Source organism: Capsicum annuum, chromosome 3, assembly GCF_002878395.1.
Source record: "Capsicum annuum cultivar UCD-10X-F1 chromosome 3, UCD10Xv1.1, whole genome shotgun sequence".
Classification (NCBI taxonomy): Eukaryota; Viridiplantae; Streptophyta; class Magnoliopsida; order Solanales; family Solanaceae; genus Capsicum; species Capsicum annuum.
This window is the reverse complement of record NC_061113.1, coordinates 1,821,141-1,837,742: the sequence shown is the minus strand read 5'-3', so window position 1 is coordinate 1,837,742 and position 16,602 is coordinate 1,821,141. Positions and strand designations below refer to the sequence as shown.

The 16,602-nt window shown below is 36.4% G+C and overlaps 1 protein-coding gene and 1 long non-coding RNA gene across 2 annotated transcripts; both read right to left on the bottom strand.

Moving 5' to 3' along the window:
- Nucleotides 1-354: 354 nt before the first annotated feature.
- On the bottom strand, nucleotides 355-2,031 carry LOC124896941. Its single transcript, XR_007053306.1, has 2 exons — nucleotides 1,532-2,031; nucleotides 355-655 (listed from the first exon to the last, which is right to left on the bottom strand). It is a non-coding gene; the product is annotated as an uncharacterized LOC124896941 (long non-coding RNA).
- Nucleotides 2,032-3,863: 1,832 nt separating this feature from the next.
- LOC107864397 (kinesin-like protein KIN-12B) lies at nucleotides 3,864-14,119 on the bottom strand. Its single transcript, XM_016710747.2, has 16 exons — nucleotides 13,591-14,119; nucleotides 11,777-11,914; nucleotides 11,321-11,404; nucleotides 11,071-11,196; nucleotides 10,913-10,972; nucleotides 10,767-10,820; nucleotides 10,582-10,674; nucleotides 9,910-10,005; nucleotides 9,479-9,624; nucleotides 8,099-8,248; nucleotides 7,847-7,976; nucleotides 6,517-7,737; nucleotides 6,335-6,433; nucleotides 6,101-6,253; nucleotides 5,221-6,021; nucleotides 3,864-4,370 (listed from the first exon to the last, which is right to left on the bottom strand). Exons 1-16 carry the CDS (start codon nucleotides 13,927-13,929, stop codon nucleotides 4,068-4,070), a joined length of 3,993 nt encoding a protein of 1,330 aa, XP_016566233.2. The 5' UTR covers nucleotides 13,930-14,119; the 3' UTR covers nucleotides 3,864-4,067.
- Nucleotides 14,120-16,602: the final 2,483 nt, after the last annotated feature.

Here is a 16,602-nt window from a genome sequence, read left to right as displayed (position 1 = left end):
GTGTTTTGTTAATAGACGTGATGGCTCCAACGGTCAAGTATTGTATATACATATATATGTGTGCTCGAGCTTATACAGGTGATTATTTTCTTTTATATGCGACATGATGCTGTCCGAATTTCGGGTTGTCATAGAGGTATGCATGGGAAGTATAAGATTATGAGCTGGTTCTCCCGAGCCTCCTCGGTTATGGGTGCCAGTCCGCCCCAATAGGATTTGAGGCGTGACAAAAATAATATCTTAATATCATCACAGTTTATAAAATTATGCATGCTGATATAAATGACTCACTTAGCTCGAATTAAATCATCAAAATCATGGATGAATATTACATGTATTACAACACACGTGAGTCATTTCAATAATTTCTCAATTCACTTCTTTCTTGATTTCAACATCTGTAATAATCAAACTTCAGAAAAATTTCCTTTTTTGGTAAATAACATCTCAATCTTTCGTAATAACAACTTTCTCAAACAAATCTTTCATAACACATATTTTCATCATATAAATAGAATAGAGACACACGCACACAGTGGGAGTTTCTTATAACCGACATAAACCATGTGAGCTATATGGAGTCCAACGTTTTGTCCTCCTAAGGAAGAAACCCCACGCTGGGAAGGAGCGTCATACTCTTGCCAGGGAGTATAACCTAAATTTATCAAATTCCAAACACAAGTGATCACAATATATATAATCAGCCTCAGGCTCACTTCCTACGGTGGCACGTAGTTCTAGGGAAGTACCAAACTTCCCGCTCGGTGCTAAATACTACTCCCATACATAGCTCAGAATTTTAATCAGCCTTAGGCTCACATCAGAAATAATTTCAGTGCTTTCAGAATATATATATAAGCCTCGGGCTCACATCATAAATAATTCAATACTTTCAGGACTTCAAATCAGCCTCAGGCTCACATTATAAATAAATTTCAATATTTTGCAATCGGGTGGCGATATGCTACCCTTTTTGTCATATCTCAATAAATTCATAAATTTCTTGTATCAACCCAAATATCAAAACGACAATTCTCGTCTTTTGAAAATATTTATAAAATTCTTGTCAATAATCCGGGATCAACATCTCTGTATAATTTCATCTCATATATTTAAGATCCAAAATATGTAATATCACTATATCAAAATCATATACAAATTTCATAATTCAACAATTGTTTCAAAATCTTCAAATAACAATATCAAGGTATAAAAACCAATTTATTTCATCAATAATCAAAATTTCAACATTTCATAATATAATTCATTTTTCCAATACTCTATATTGTATTTAACAATATCAATTCTCAATATCACAATATAAATCAATATATATATATATATATATATATATATATATATATATATATACCAACTCAAATCATAATATAATATCATATCTTAAATATCCAAATCTCAATAAATTCCAAAATCTCAAAACAATGTCAATTTATATGGATTTCAACAATAATATCAACATAAGTTTTGGGCACAAGAACGGAAGAATTATTCTTATTCAAACTCCACATACCTCAAATTTATGAATTTGATGAACTTGCGATTCCGAAACTCTACTCGTAAAAATCATAGGTGCTCCTTGAAGATCTCATCTTGGGGATTATGATTCTTGAATTATTTTTGGAATTGAACGGATGAATTTTTGTGGATCTGGAATTTTGTTTCGGAGCTTCTGCGTGTTTTTGAGAGAGAACTGGAAGAGGAATATGATACTGGCCAATTGGAGCTTAAATTTCGTGTTAAATACGGAAGAAGATTGAAAAATTGGACCAAGGCTATACCCAGGGAGGCACCCTGCTTAGACCCCCTCTCTAGCCTGGGCTGCGCCTGTAGCCTTCTGGTACTGGTCACTGTTCACGGGAATGGCTGTAACTTTTTGTTTCGGTATCGGATTTTTGCGAAATTGGTATCGTTGGAAAGCTAATTCAATTATCTACAATTTGATAGGTCTTGGGATGAAAAATTCCATGTATGTTAAGAGATATACACGTTTGAAGTTGATCCTTACAGAATCGAATGTCGAACTTTGGATGAATCAATTGGTCTTAGCTCAACTTTGTTCTAAGTCATTGCGATGAACATTTTTCACCTCTAAACTACTCCATAGATTAGGATAATGATCATGAAATTTGTATTCACATTCAACTCATTTGGATTGGAGTTTAGACGCGTATAAACAACGGTTAGAATTATAGTACGAAAATACGGCGTATTACATTGCTTGGTCGAGCTAGGTGAAACACAACATATGCTCATTGAAATATTCAAGATGCACACAAGCTGATCTGAACATGAGTGTTATGAAAGCAATTATGGGATCCACAACAATTCCATGGCTAATATATGGCCAGGGAATGGTCAAGGTGAAACACAACATATACTTGTTCAAATATTCGAGATGCACACAAACTGATCTGAACATGTGTTATGAAAGCAATTATGGGATCCACAACAATTCCATGGCTAATAATACATGGCTAGGGAATATGAGTCTACATGGTATCTTTACAATCTTATGTATTTGAGTGAAAAAGAAGTGTTTGTAAAAAAAAGAGAGAAAAAAATGGTCCACAAGTAGGGGAGAGAGAGCTACATGTCAGAGAAGACAATCCCACAAGCTACTTGTTTAATGGTCTCCATGATATGATATGATAGACTACAATATCAACAAAGCTGCCTAAGTTTTCCAAAGTACTAATGGACTGTCTGTTCTTGGCTTCCAAATATTATACAAATAAAATGCAATGGTATAATTAAAGAGTCTGAGCCACTTGAAGATTGCCCCCTATCCTCTTGACACCGAAACCAAGCAAATAAATGATCTAAGCTACTAGTAAACATCCATGTTCATTCTTGGGATCTTTCTGCTCTTACCTATATTGTCTCTACTTCTTGGTCCCACCCTATCCAAATAATGCTCATTCCAAATTTTTCAAAACAAAAAATTTGATACCTTCCACACCCCTACACATGAGCATATTGTTAAGTATCCCACATCGAAAAAGAGATGGGTAATTGGTCTCCTTATTAGACTTGGGCAATCCTCCTAAGTTAGCTTTTGAGGTTGAGTTAGATCCAAGATCCATTTTTTACATGGCAGCAGAGCCAGGCCCATCTCAAATCTTTGTTCACCGATGTTGCGCCCCCATATTATATTGTTCACGCTCCCACTAACAAGGCCTGGGCGTGCAGGGGAATGTTAAGTATCCTACATCGATATGTCCATGCTCCAGTTAACGAGGCTTGGGCGTGCGAGGGAGTGACCCAATATCCGTTCTTTACACACGATTTTCAATATCTGAAATATGGCCTTGCCAAAGATAAATGAATGGAATAAGATTGACAGCATACAATTTACTACACTAATTGACAATATAAAATGGAAGTTTTATAGAATAGGAAATGTACCTTTGTAGGATGACTCTTGAATCCAACACTTGTATTAAGCCAACAGATAGTTCTTCATAATGGGAATCGTACCATCTCAATGAATAACTTATGAGCCTCCGATATTAATAATGATGATTTAGAAATTTGACCGAGATATGGGATTTTATACAAAAAACTCCCATTCAAATGTCACCATATCAGTTGGTCTTCGCCAAGGCATGAATTTGCCGGTGGATCTTGAACACAAAGCATGACCACATAAGAATAAGTGGATCCCGGATCAAATAAAGTAAACGCCGACCGATGGCACAAAGTAAACGCCGACCGATGGCACACCATGATCGTACCTGTAATAAAAGCAGCCGAAGACTCAGCCTCGGGCGGATCAGTATGCAAGATCATGTTGATATCTATGACTAAGAGTAAGAAAAAAAATACACATAAATTTTGAACCATTGGACAAAAAAAAAACAATCACTCTTTTCATCATGCCTATTGATCAATTGTAGGAATTGAATACAAAGAACTTGATGGATTGATTAAGTTGTTCCTTCCACAATTGGTGAAAAGCTACACCTTACCAAAACTATGTAAACACAGTATTATTATAGGTACATACAACAAACACCACCACCTTTTTACATCACACATTTCCTAGTCTATATGTTGCACCTATCGTATCCCGAAAACCAAGAGGGCTCTACTAAGTTTGACAAGTCCTCCACCTCTTCTTCTCTGTTGTAAAATGACTCGAACTCTTCTCTGCGCTGCGTGTGCTGCGGATCACCTTCATTATTCATCTCTCTTGCATCATACGTTGTTGTCTCGGATCTTTCTTCAGGATGGAGGGATTCTTCGAGTAACTGATTCAACTTGTTGATCTCCTTTTCATGTTTTTTCTTCAGTTTATCAATCTGTTTGTAAGCCTTGTTAGCTTCTTGTTCTGCCTCAATCGCTCGTTTCTGCATAAGATTGGAACTTATTAGAGAACTCCGCGGAACAAAACATATCAAAAGATGAGTAATGTGCTTGCTTCACGATATATCATGAAAATCAAGGTTCAAAATGTTCGGCACCTAGAGTACATCCACAACACAATCAAATGTCTTAACACTAATAGCTCAAGCCAACATAGCCATATGTGAAACAGTCAATCAGTAGAGACATTCTTCTGGAGGACCAAGTAATCAAACATAAAACAGATCCAAATGCTTATCCGACATAGCCATAATAATTTCATAAAGAACATGAAAGATACACAACACCGTAAAGTAGGAGATCAAAACAATTGAAAATAATATCTATATTCAGATGAAAATTTCAGGTTGTATATTGATTGCAAATACTTGTTTGAGGTGAGCTAGCACAAGAGGTGAGCGAGCCACTAGAGGGATGATGTCACACTTCTCCTAAGGAAAGCGGAAGACAATAAGAATGTTTCCTCGTAAAGAGACAACAGCCGGACGTCTCTGTATCTATCCCTCGTTTGCAATGAGGTCACGTTCAAACACTCCTCACAGCACTTCGTAAATATTTTTATTGTGGTAACTCATCTAGACGACAAACCTAGAAATTACAGGATATATTCACACAAAAGCATTTATGTAGGATTGGAATTAGAAGTAAAAGAAGATGGGATCATAGGTGGAATTGGAGACGTAAAGGAATAATATAATGATCAAGGAGTAGCATCATAATGAGTAGTCGACTGTAAACAAATCGGTTAAAGCAAGCTTTAGTGTTGCAATGACTAGAAGATACACACGGATAGAATAAAGCGAAACTAGGAAAAGATTTATTCTAAAAACTCACCTCAGCAGCTGCGGTAGCTTCTTCAGCCTCTTTAAGCCGCACAAGCAATTCACCAGCTGCTTGTACAGCTTCAGCAGTATCTCTCAGTTGCGCCTGAAGCCCCTTATTCTCATCCCTATAATAGCGCCTCTCCTTTTCCCTTTCTACTTTTAGAGCTGAAATTTCTGCAGCAAGAGCATTGATAAATTTAGATTCAGCACCCCTCACTCCTGCCTTTGCAGCTGCATTTTTTACATCCTCTATACCATCTTGGATCTTCCTATGCCTTATAAGCAATTGCATATGCTTCTCTTCAAGTTCAGCATATTGTTCAAGCATGCGTGCATGTCCCTGCATTGCCATCTGCATTGCTTCTTTCAGCTCTTCCGAGCACTCCTTCTCCAAATCTAGTTCTTGTCTATGCTTTTCGGCCATGCCGCGGCTAGCTTCTAAGTCTAACCTCAATTCTTCTACAAGAGAAATCCATTTGCTCTCTGTTTGTGTCCATAGAATCCTCTCCTTTTCAAGTCGCTGTTCAGCACTCTCCTCTGTTGACTCTGGAATAGTTGATAAAGGCGAAGGCTCACTTGACTCGCATGGATAAGCTAATTGCATAGGAGAACTTCCTTTCTTGAATGCCTTCGGTGAAGAATCTACATAAAACTGGAGCTGGCTTCTCAAATCCCGAATCTCCTCCATCAAAACATCCCTCTCACCAAAGTTAAAGAAGTTTCGATACTGTTCCAGCTCATCTTGAACTCTTCTTAATTCAATCTTCGCACTTGAGATTTCTGGATTATTCTCATATTTCTCCTTCAGAAGCTGAAAATCATGAATTAGACATGCATAGCGAGAGGAAGATTATGCATATCAATAAACTAAGTTCGAGTCAGAGGCATACCTTATGCTCATGAGCGAGTGATAATAATTCATCCTCCATGAACTCCTCTGTCGGTAGGATTCCATCCATTAAGCTCTCAAGACGAACAATCTTATCCTCGCGTGTTTGGCCAATAATGGCATTGCATTCTCGCTCATGTTTGTATTGTTGAATCTGCCATCAGTTGCAACACGTCAAATAGATGAAGGGAATAATGAACGTCGCAAGTTGCTCAATTGACAAACCAAAACCTACCAAGCGGTTGAGTTGCATGATCTCCAAAGTTTGCTTGGCACATACTTCTTCCAGTGCCATCTCCCTCCGTATCGCTCCGGCCAATACCTTTTCTACTGCCTGCAAAATATTGCACAGAAATAAGTACGACAGAGTACAGAAGTACAAAAGGCAAACACAATTCATAAAATCTTCGAACTTACTTTGGGTACTTGAACCTTGAACTTCTCGCAGGACTGTGATCCATCAGCAGGTACCAACTGTGATTCCTCGACACAAACCAATTGCATGTTTGAGCCATCATTGGCATCTATAACCTCTTGCTGGGAATTCCTTAACTTACATTTACTACACAAGAAATTTGACCGTCCTTCAAATGACTGATCATCTTTAATAGTCGTTTGGACCCCAACGTCTGCTTTAGTAACTGGAATAATTGCTCGAAGATCAGCAGGTTTGCAAGAAAACCTGAATGAGGACCGCCTCAAAGATGTATGCTGACGATTACTTATAATTTCAAGTCCCCTATGTAGACTAGCAGCTATATGTTCTGTTGATGTAAAACAATGTTTACATCTCTTATTAGTTTGAGAGTCCAAACACATACTGATCGTAGGCTTTGCAAAGGACAAATGCGGTACATCCAGCTTACTCTCTCTAAGATCCTTCTGAGAATCACTCAGCATCGATGATGTCCTTAGACTTTTTCTACTGCTATTTACTGTTGGTGAAACACTTGGAGTGGGAGATTTCAAAATAGGAGATGTATCATTTGTACAGGCTGCACCACCCTCCGGATATTTAGTAGAGCCTTCAGGAGTTTTGTCATTATAGCATTCACATTGCTCTGAGGCTGTTTCTTCTACCAGTTCCGCTTTTACTCCTTGATTGAGCAAATTAATGGCCAGCAATGGAAGGCACTCAATTTCAATGGGCTCCGGAGAAGAATCACTATCAAGCTTCAAAATGGATTTCTTCAAACCAGCCATGACATTTTCTTTATCACAACTTTGGTGAATTGATTCTTTAGCCATGGAGCAATTATCTTCAGGTTGGACAACTTGTTCGGATACCTCTTCCTCCATAGTAACGTCTGCATCCTCAGAACCTTCCTCTCCCTTGCATGTGTTGTGCGTTTCCTCGTTACGTCCTTCAGAAGGACCAACAACCAAGGAATTCTTGGAAAGATTTTTTCGCAAGATTCCAACCTCTTTACTTCCTCCTTCTGGCAGGAGACCTAATAGTTCAGCTTCCTCAACAATCTCCATTTCTGTGTCACCATCGTCGTCTAGAAGAGGTAATGTCATTGGACGGTTGAGGCTTAATTTCAAAAGGTTTAAGCTTCTACGCGCATTCCAACCTGAAGAATAATTTCCATTTTGATCTCCTTGAGAGCCATTGGCCTTCACTCTTATCAGCTCATCCTGTAAAGAGGACAAGACAAGAAGACGTTCATTCCACCAAGACTCGTAAAGCAAGAAATATGCCAATCGTGAAAGAAGATATTTACGAGAAAAGGATTTAAGTGTTTGCCTTTAACTGTCGTATATATTCCCTCAAGACATTTACATCATCTTGCATTTCCTCATTGATAACAGCTTTATTCTTTATTGCCTTTGCGCGCTGGGCAAATCTCAGGGTACTGAGTGTCTCGCTCTTACAACTGCATTATCAAGAGGAGCAAAAGACTCTAAAATTATCAACAATTACATATCGTGAAAGAAATCGAAATGTAAACTTTACAAGAATGAAAGACAATTGAGGAAAGTATGGTTCTAACTCTACCTCTGTGCTGGAGAAATGGCACATATCATTGCAAGTTTTGCATTCCCGCCAAGAGATTCCTGTAACAAAAATGTCAACTTGGAATCTCTATAGGGAATGTGCCGATGCTTTCCTGTTTGGGAAACTTCTGCCAGAATGTTTATCAAGTTCCTGCAAATCTCAAAAAGCAATCAGAAACAGAGGTGAAAATATAAGTTCAAGCAAAAAGAAAAGAAGTTAAAAATGTGACACTCTATGGTAGGGAAGAACAGGAATTCCGCAAAAATCTTTCAGAAAAAGGAAGCCTAAGCTTCACTATATTGCTATTTTGTGTTCCTTTAAGTACACAAAATGATCAACCTAATGTCAGGCCTTCTAAATGACTTCTAATTATAGGAGAAAAATAAGTAATAACCAGTTAGGTACACACTAGTACACACAATTTGCGATTTAACAAGATTTATGACATTACTGGCAACCTTCTGGCATTAGGGGGAAGACCGGTGCACTAAAGCTACCGCTATGCGCAGTGTCCGGGGAAGGGCCCCACACCACAAGGGTGTATTGTACGCAGCCTTACCTTGCATTTCTGCCAGAGGCTGTTTCCAAGGCTTGAACCCGTGACCTCCTATTCACATGGCAGCAACTTTACCAGTTACTCCAAGGCTCCCCTCAACCTTCCAACATTAATGTCAAGGAAATAAAATTCCCATGCATCGCCCTAGAGGATCCCACCCACATCCACTGATAACATTAAGGTAGATCTGACGCATTCATTCAGTAGCAGGTCTCAAATGCACATATTCCAGGAAGCTGCCATTGGAGCCTTACTTTCCTTTAATCAATACCATGTGAAGCAAGAGTCTTTTCAAGCAAGCCTTTCATGTACATTTGGTAAAAACATTCTCATTGTTTGATACAAATAATAATCGTACACTATGAAGAATGTCTTTAACTTGCAGACAGAAACACACTCTTTTGACTGTCACAAAATTTGTATAATCATACCAGGAAAGCAAAAAAGGATCACTAGATGGATTAATTCAACGGTGCTGGCCTGCAGGGACCTATTTTTAACCAAAAACTAAAGAAATTTTCCTATGGTGCCAAGGCCAAGATTGCTGAAATTCATTACATCTTAAAACGAACCAAGTTCCTCTTTTCTTCATCCTAAGTTGCGCGGACTCTTCACTTTTGATGCCGCACCCGTGTCGGATTCTCCAAAAATACATTAGTTTTGGCGAATCTGGCATGCACCCGTTGACATTGTTGAAGAGTCCGAGCAACATAGTCTTCATCCAAATAGCTAATAAGAAATATGAAATGCATGTCTATGAATAGATAAAGTAGTTAGCTTTCTGATACTAAACCACAGAGAATTCATCCAACTTAAGAACATACCCCAGCTGTGACAAGGAGCGATTGATGTTCCCAGCTTCCTTCAGGCGTTCTCCAGCTGCACCAGTTAGCTTTTGCCTTTCCGATCCAGCAAGATCAACAAAATTTATCCTACTCGCTTTTACGCAGCTTAAGCCATCGACCATTCTCTGGAAATTAAAGTTTTATGTAAGATCAACAGCAAACGTTTCCAAATCTCAAATACAACAACAAACAACTGGGAAGGTAGCAAAAGTCTTTCCATGCACCCTCACAACCACCAGAAAATGTATAAGTGCTTCACAAAACAAAAAATGATAAAGAACAGACCATGCATTAACTTGGTAGTTAGCATTTTTGATAAAGAACAGATTATTGTAAAATAAAGGAATGTAAAAGGTCTATAGGATTGTTATAGATCAGACGATAGTCGTAAGGACATGAGAAGTTATTACCTTGCAATGCGATTCGACAACGCAAGTAAATACACTGTGAGAACGTGAACTCTCAGCGTTTATGCTGGTAGCACCAATTCTCCTGTTTGACAAGCCCTGTAATATTCATTGAGCAAGTTCTATTAGCTTTTCTAAGTACATCAGGCCATTTTCACTAGGCAGCTCAAAAAATACAAGTAAAAGAAGCACTGATCTCAGATATTACTTGCTAAATCACTGGCTTATTGTAGTAACTGGACAGGAACTTTAAAAGATGATGAAAAATTAAAATATGTCATCCTCTCTACTTCATGTGAAGCACAAAATTAGAAATAAAAAAAGACACCAACAAACTGCAGCAAGGTTCAACGAAGGCAAGGGGTTTAAGTTTTCGGAAAACTAAGACACAAAGCACTTCTTCCTTTAGGAAATCGCAGCAGTGAGAAAGAGTGCACAAAAGAAGTCCTAAGACTGGTCCATGTTCCAAAATAGAAGATCAGATCAAGTTTCAACATGTCAAAGGCAGTGACGAATAAATCTAGTCTCTAACTTTCAATGGTGGGGCAGAGACCTCATCAAACTCAAAACATTTACTGCACAACAGTTATCGTTTCTTGGACCTTTTATCGCAATTAACCTAAATGTAAATGGCATTATTCTTCTGTCTTAATAAGAAAAGGTTGCAGTATGAACCTTCATCAAAAGCTTTACTACATCCTTCATGGTAGAAACACATTCCTCGGTCAAATTATCAACATAGACACCAGTTCTCACATCCTCTCTGATCTGAAAAGTGAAGCCAATCAAAAATTGTTAATATAAAATTTCTCAGATATTCGATAAGGAATCGGTGTCGCTACATATTAGTTTCCTTCTACCTGAAGGTTTCGTTGACTAGGATCCAACAGATCGGTGATTTGTTCATTGTATATCTGCAAGTTATATTTATGAGTACTAAAGAGCCTAGAAGAGTTTATATAACGACTTTTATCAGTATGCAAAGAAATCAGTCGAGTTGCCTAACCTCAAGAAACGAGCATCGACATTGATATACAAGCTGCTTATCAGAATGCTTGACTTGTTCCTGCAAAGAAAATGAATTCACTACGACCTTATATTTTTATACAACCAACAGCACAACTAGAAAACATAGATATAAAAAGAGATTCAACAGAATATCACCTCCTTAATTCGTTCAAAAAGTCGTTGAAAAACACGTGGTGTTAAGCCTTGTTGATCACTTGTCAAGTTTTCATCCAACAAGGCGTTGGCTGGTCCCCATATTGTATATGTCTTTCCACTACCAGTCTGATTAATCCAAGTAATAAGAATCATTATTGGGACATCATGTCAGCAAAATAATTTACAATAGAACATCTGCCATTCTGCAGTTTATATTTAGTATATTGAAAAACAATAAGAGTAACATTACCTGCCCATAAGCAAATACTGAGCTGTTAAACCCAGCGAGGCAATTTTCAACAAGAGGTGCTCCCACAAGCTGAAATATATCTAGCTGAAAAATCAAAACAAAGCAGAATCAATCAAATTAGTTATTATCTTACTTCTAGGCGTACCTATCAAATTCAAATTACATTAAGTGCAAACATCCAACAACAAACCCAGTGTATTCCCACCAAGTGGGTTTGGGGAGGGTAAAATGTATGCAGTCCATACCGCTACCTCTGAAGAAGTAGAGAGGCTGTTTCCGATAGACCCCCGGCTCAAGATAAAGAATACTTAACAAGGTCGTAGTAATACATGAAACAAGATAGGTGGCATAAGTGCAAACATCCAATGAAAAAAAAATCATGCACATTTCTCTTTTCAATCATTATGTTTTACTTAATCAAATGATCTCCCCTACAAGTAAAACATTCCTTTTTACCTGTGTTGATTGGGCATCAGCGATAGAGTCAAATGTAAAACTGTGTCTGGATATTGACAAAGAATCATTAGAGACCTTCTGGGCAACAATTTCACCTTCTTCCTCGTCCTTGGTTGGTGGCCTCATCCTCACTATAACCTAAATAATCATTGCAGGATCATAAGCTCACAAATTATACTGCTTCGCACAAACAGAATAGGTTATAGACTGAAAAACACATACTGTAGTAAACGGCAAGCAAAATCATGAATCCAGAAGACATGTATGTCAATAAAAACAACTACCAAGCGTGAAATAGACCTTTCATTTTGTTAATCATTTCATCTTTGTTGCATATTCGAAGTAAACTGATCTTACAGTTCAAATGAGTTAGTTCCTTTTCATCATTCAGAAAATCAGATTTAGTGATAAAGCAACAACAATATACCCATTATAGCCCCCACAAGTAGGGTCCGGGGAGGGTAGAGTGTACGCCGACCTTAACCCTACCTTGCTAGACCCTTAGCTCAAAGAAAGAAATATTGCAACATTTTTTTATGACCATGGTGTTCGGGCCAGCTTCCATGCACCTCGGCTAATTCCATGGGATATCTACCACTTCCCACCAACAACAATTCCACAGGATACTTTCCACCTCCCTCCAGCAACTTAGCCATGGCTCTCCACCAAGGCTACGAACGACGGGAAGAAATCATCTAGTGCTTTTTGCCTCTGCTAGGATTCGAATGTAAGACCTCATGGAACTCCACACAGTTCATTGATTACTAAGTCAACACAACATTTATGAATACATAAGAAGCAATATCATGACAGTAAGAAATACATCCAAATACGTATAAAGTAAAGTAATAAAAATGCCGAAAATAATACTAACCCAGTGTATTCCCACATACTGGGGTTTGGGAAGGGTAAGTGTATTCAGTGCATAACACTACTTCTGACGAAGTAGAGAGACTGTTTCCGATAGACCTCAGCTCAAGACAAATAACATCATAAGAAACATAAAAACAAAAAACAAAATGGGATAACACACCAATAGATTATAAAAGAAACAAGACACCCACAGAGTAATACTATACACAATCTATCCGAAAATCACAAACATCCCCAAAACCCCACGAACAAAAAACTACAAGAAACATGCATAACACTACAACTAGAGGCACAACTACAAACAAAGCACTCCTTCCTACTAACATGGATTCACTCCTACCCACTAACCCTCCATCCTATGTGTTGTGTAATCACCTCCCTCCAATATTTCTTAGGCCTACCTCTACTACGAACAAGAAACTACAAGACTATAAACAAAGCACTCCTTCCTACTAACAAGAATGAGCTCCTATACACTAACCCTCCATCCTAATCCGCGTCCTCCACACTTTCCTATCTAGGGTCATGTCCTTAGTAAGCTATTACTGCTCCATGTCCTATCTAATAATCTCCCTCCAATATTTCTTAGGCCTACCTCTCCCCCTTCTGAAGTCATCCATAACCAACATCTCACACCTCCGTACTGGGACATTCGTGCACTTCCTCCTCAAATGCTCGAACCATCTCAACCTCACTTCCCGCATTTGTCTTCCACCGAAGCCACTCTGTTACACTAACACTGAAAAACTATGAATTCAACAATAGGTACCACTCATACTAACCGGAGAGACAATATGTACTGATAAAACAGTTCAATCGTATTAAATTTCTCTTCAACAAATTCAAATTCAAATTCAGAAACACTAGAATGGTCAACGATAAATAAAACAACAATTCATACATATTTCAACTGAAAATAAGATGAATTTAACGAAAATTACTTTGACTCCGGAGTCAGAAGATCCAGCAACACCAGCACCGTTCTCCGAACCAATGCTATCAACACTGAGCTTCCTTTTCAACGGATTAGAATTCGGATGCCTCGGCGGCAACGGACTCTTCATAATCATTTTCGTAGTAGTAGTACCGGTAACAGCCACAGCCGGTGAACAATTCAGATCTGAAGAAGTAAGAGGAGGAGCATTCTCTTTCGATGCCGACGACTTATTCTTCCGGTAAGGCGGTGGCGTTAGCCATTTTTGTTTGTTCATAGGACTCGGCGTTATTGCTTCGGAATTCTCTCGTAAGATTGTGCTTCGTGGTTGTACTGCATGCTTCATTGTTTGTACAAAGGGAAGAAAGAAGAAAGGAACAGAGAAAAATAGCCGTTAGAGGGAAAATGATGAGATTTGAATTGAAATAGCGGAAAGGAGAAGAGGAAAAAGGGAACGAAAAGGTAAATTATGTGAGCCGTTGATTTTGATCTGACGGTTCAAGATGCAAATGAATATTTGGATCTACTAGTGGAAAAAGACAAATTGAGAGAGCGTTTTGCAAATTGTATTATTACTTTTAGAAAGGGAAATTTTAGAAAAAGGTGTTGCTTGGATGATCATTAAGTATCATATCTTGTAGTGTGTTTTAATTTTGGAAATATTATACAAATATATATTTTAATTATTTATATTTATATAATTTTTTATTTTTACAAAGTAATTATAAGAAATTCAATTAATTATGTATCGGGAGCTAATTATAAATCTCGATAAATTCAAACAAAAAAAAATCTACCAGGAGCTAATTATGTATCTTTACAAAGAAAAAAATATATTTTCGTTGAATATATTATATATCTTAATAGACCCAAAAATAAAAGAAAAATCAGAGTTCCGTTATATTTTCTTTGTAAAGATATATAATTAGCTCTTCATTAGTGCACAATCCATTAAAAAATGAATAAGTGCACAATTCATAAAAAAAAATAATTGTGCACTTATTTAGTGCACTATCTGATTTACACCTTCTTTTATGTCGTTGGTAAGGCTTCCGTTAAAGTCTAAAGGTATTGTGGACTTATTAAATACACAAAGTATATTTTGGTTTTTTTTATTTATATATGATATAGATTAGTACTTTTTTTAGTTTGATATCATATTTTAGTTTCGGACTCGTTAGATATATAAGAAGTTAATTATGTATTTCAACAGACCTAAAATTTAGATTTTCAGTAATTATACAAAATATTAATTTTTTTGTAATTAAACTTACTATCAAGATTGATGTTGTTTGTCCTTTAATTTTAGAAATAGTGTTTCTATCTTAGTTTTAAGGTAATAATTAATGCGGGGTTGAGTACACTCTATCCTTTGAGAGTTGGAGACTTCACTTTGTGCAATTACTTGTTATTGTTGTAATTGTATTTGAATTATATTTTAATGTATATAATATTTAAATAGATTGAATTTCTTTTTGTTAGTAGTAATATTCTGCACAACAATTTGAATTATATTTTAATGTATATAATATTTAAATAGATTGAATTTCTTTTTGTTAGTAGTAATATTATGCACAACAATCTAAAGAATGAAGATTTAAAAGAAAAGTAGGGTATGTGATACTTGATATAGTTCGTACAAAATAAAAAAGAAAAGATAAAAGGATAAAATAATATTATTAAATCATAAGCAAAGTTAAAATGAAAAATTGGTGCAGAAAAAACAGTGGAATAGCTTTTTATGTCAATGCATTAAGCTTTTTCAATATTGAGGGCTTCACTTGGATAATGATAGAGGAGCAAAAGAAAAAACAATGCTGTGATCATATCAAATTGATCGTCAGGTAATATTGTACTTAAAACAGTTACAGGTTATCGAGAATATGACTTTAGATTAAAAAATATGGGAGACACGTATTAGAATAGAAGGTTAGCCGTTAGTAGAATGGGGCTAGTAGTTATAGTATTTCACAGGTAGTATCTTGTTCTCGAAGTTTTTGGGTATTATTTTTGATTTTCGATAGATTGTTGGTGGTATTATTTGGTGATAATCTTACTTCTATTACTGGTTGTTGTTTTATTACTACCTTGTGTCTCTTGTATGTCTTTTCCTACGTTGTTTGATCTCGAGCTGGGTGTCTATCGAAAATAGTCTCTCTATCACTTCTGAGGTAGCAGTATAAATTGTGTTTATTCTATCCTTTCCAAACTCCATAATATAAGTAATATACTGGATATGTTGTTGTCATAACAATCAAACTAAATGCTTGTTACATTTTAAAATTGACATAAAATACAATAAAATAAGTAACAATCATACGAACAAGTAGCAAACAGCAAATTGCAAACTCTATTCTGGGGTTGATATTATATGAAAATGAATAAGATAAAGTGTAAATCACAAAAGAGTACACATGTCAAGGCCTAAGGGTGCAAAATGCAAAATCACTAGAAATTTGTGTTTTATTACTTAATTTAAAAATTACTCTTAATAATTATATTAAGAACAACAATTTATATTTATTACTCAAGGTTGAGGAGAGAATTACCTTTATTTCCCCTCAAAAAGTTGAGTGTTGCAGGTCAATTAACCGATCACCGGCTAATTAATTTTATAGTATTAGTAGTTTAGATGGATTAATATTATTTTTATGGAAAAGGGCCTAAAATGTCTTTACGTGAAATAGTGTAAAAATATCTTCCGTCTATCTATTGGGCCTAAAATGTCCTTTATGTCTACCTATTGGATCTAAAATGTCCTTTCCGTCTAGGGGTGTGCATCGGTCGGTTCGGTTAACTTTTACATATTATCGGTTTGGTTTATTGGTTTTTTGATTTTTAAATATGCTAAACCAATAACCAAATTAATAAGATATTTTTTATCGATTTTTGATTTATTAATTTTTAATCCTTAACGGTTGATTTTTGGTTTAACCGATAAAAAAATATTCATAAAATAGAAATAGTAGTAACTAGCATGAAAAAAAAAATTTAATCTTAGTTACAAACAAAAATCCTA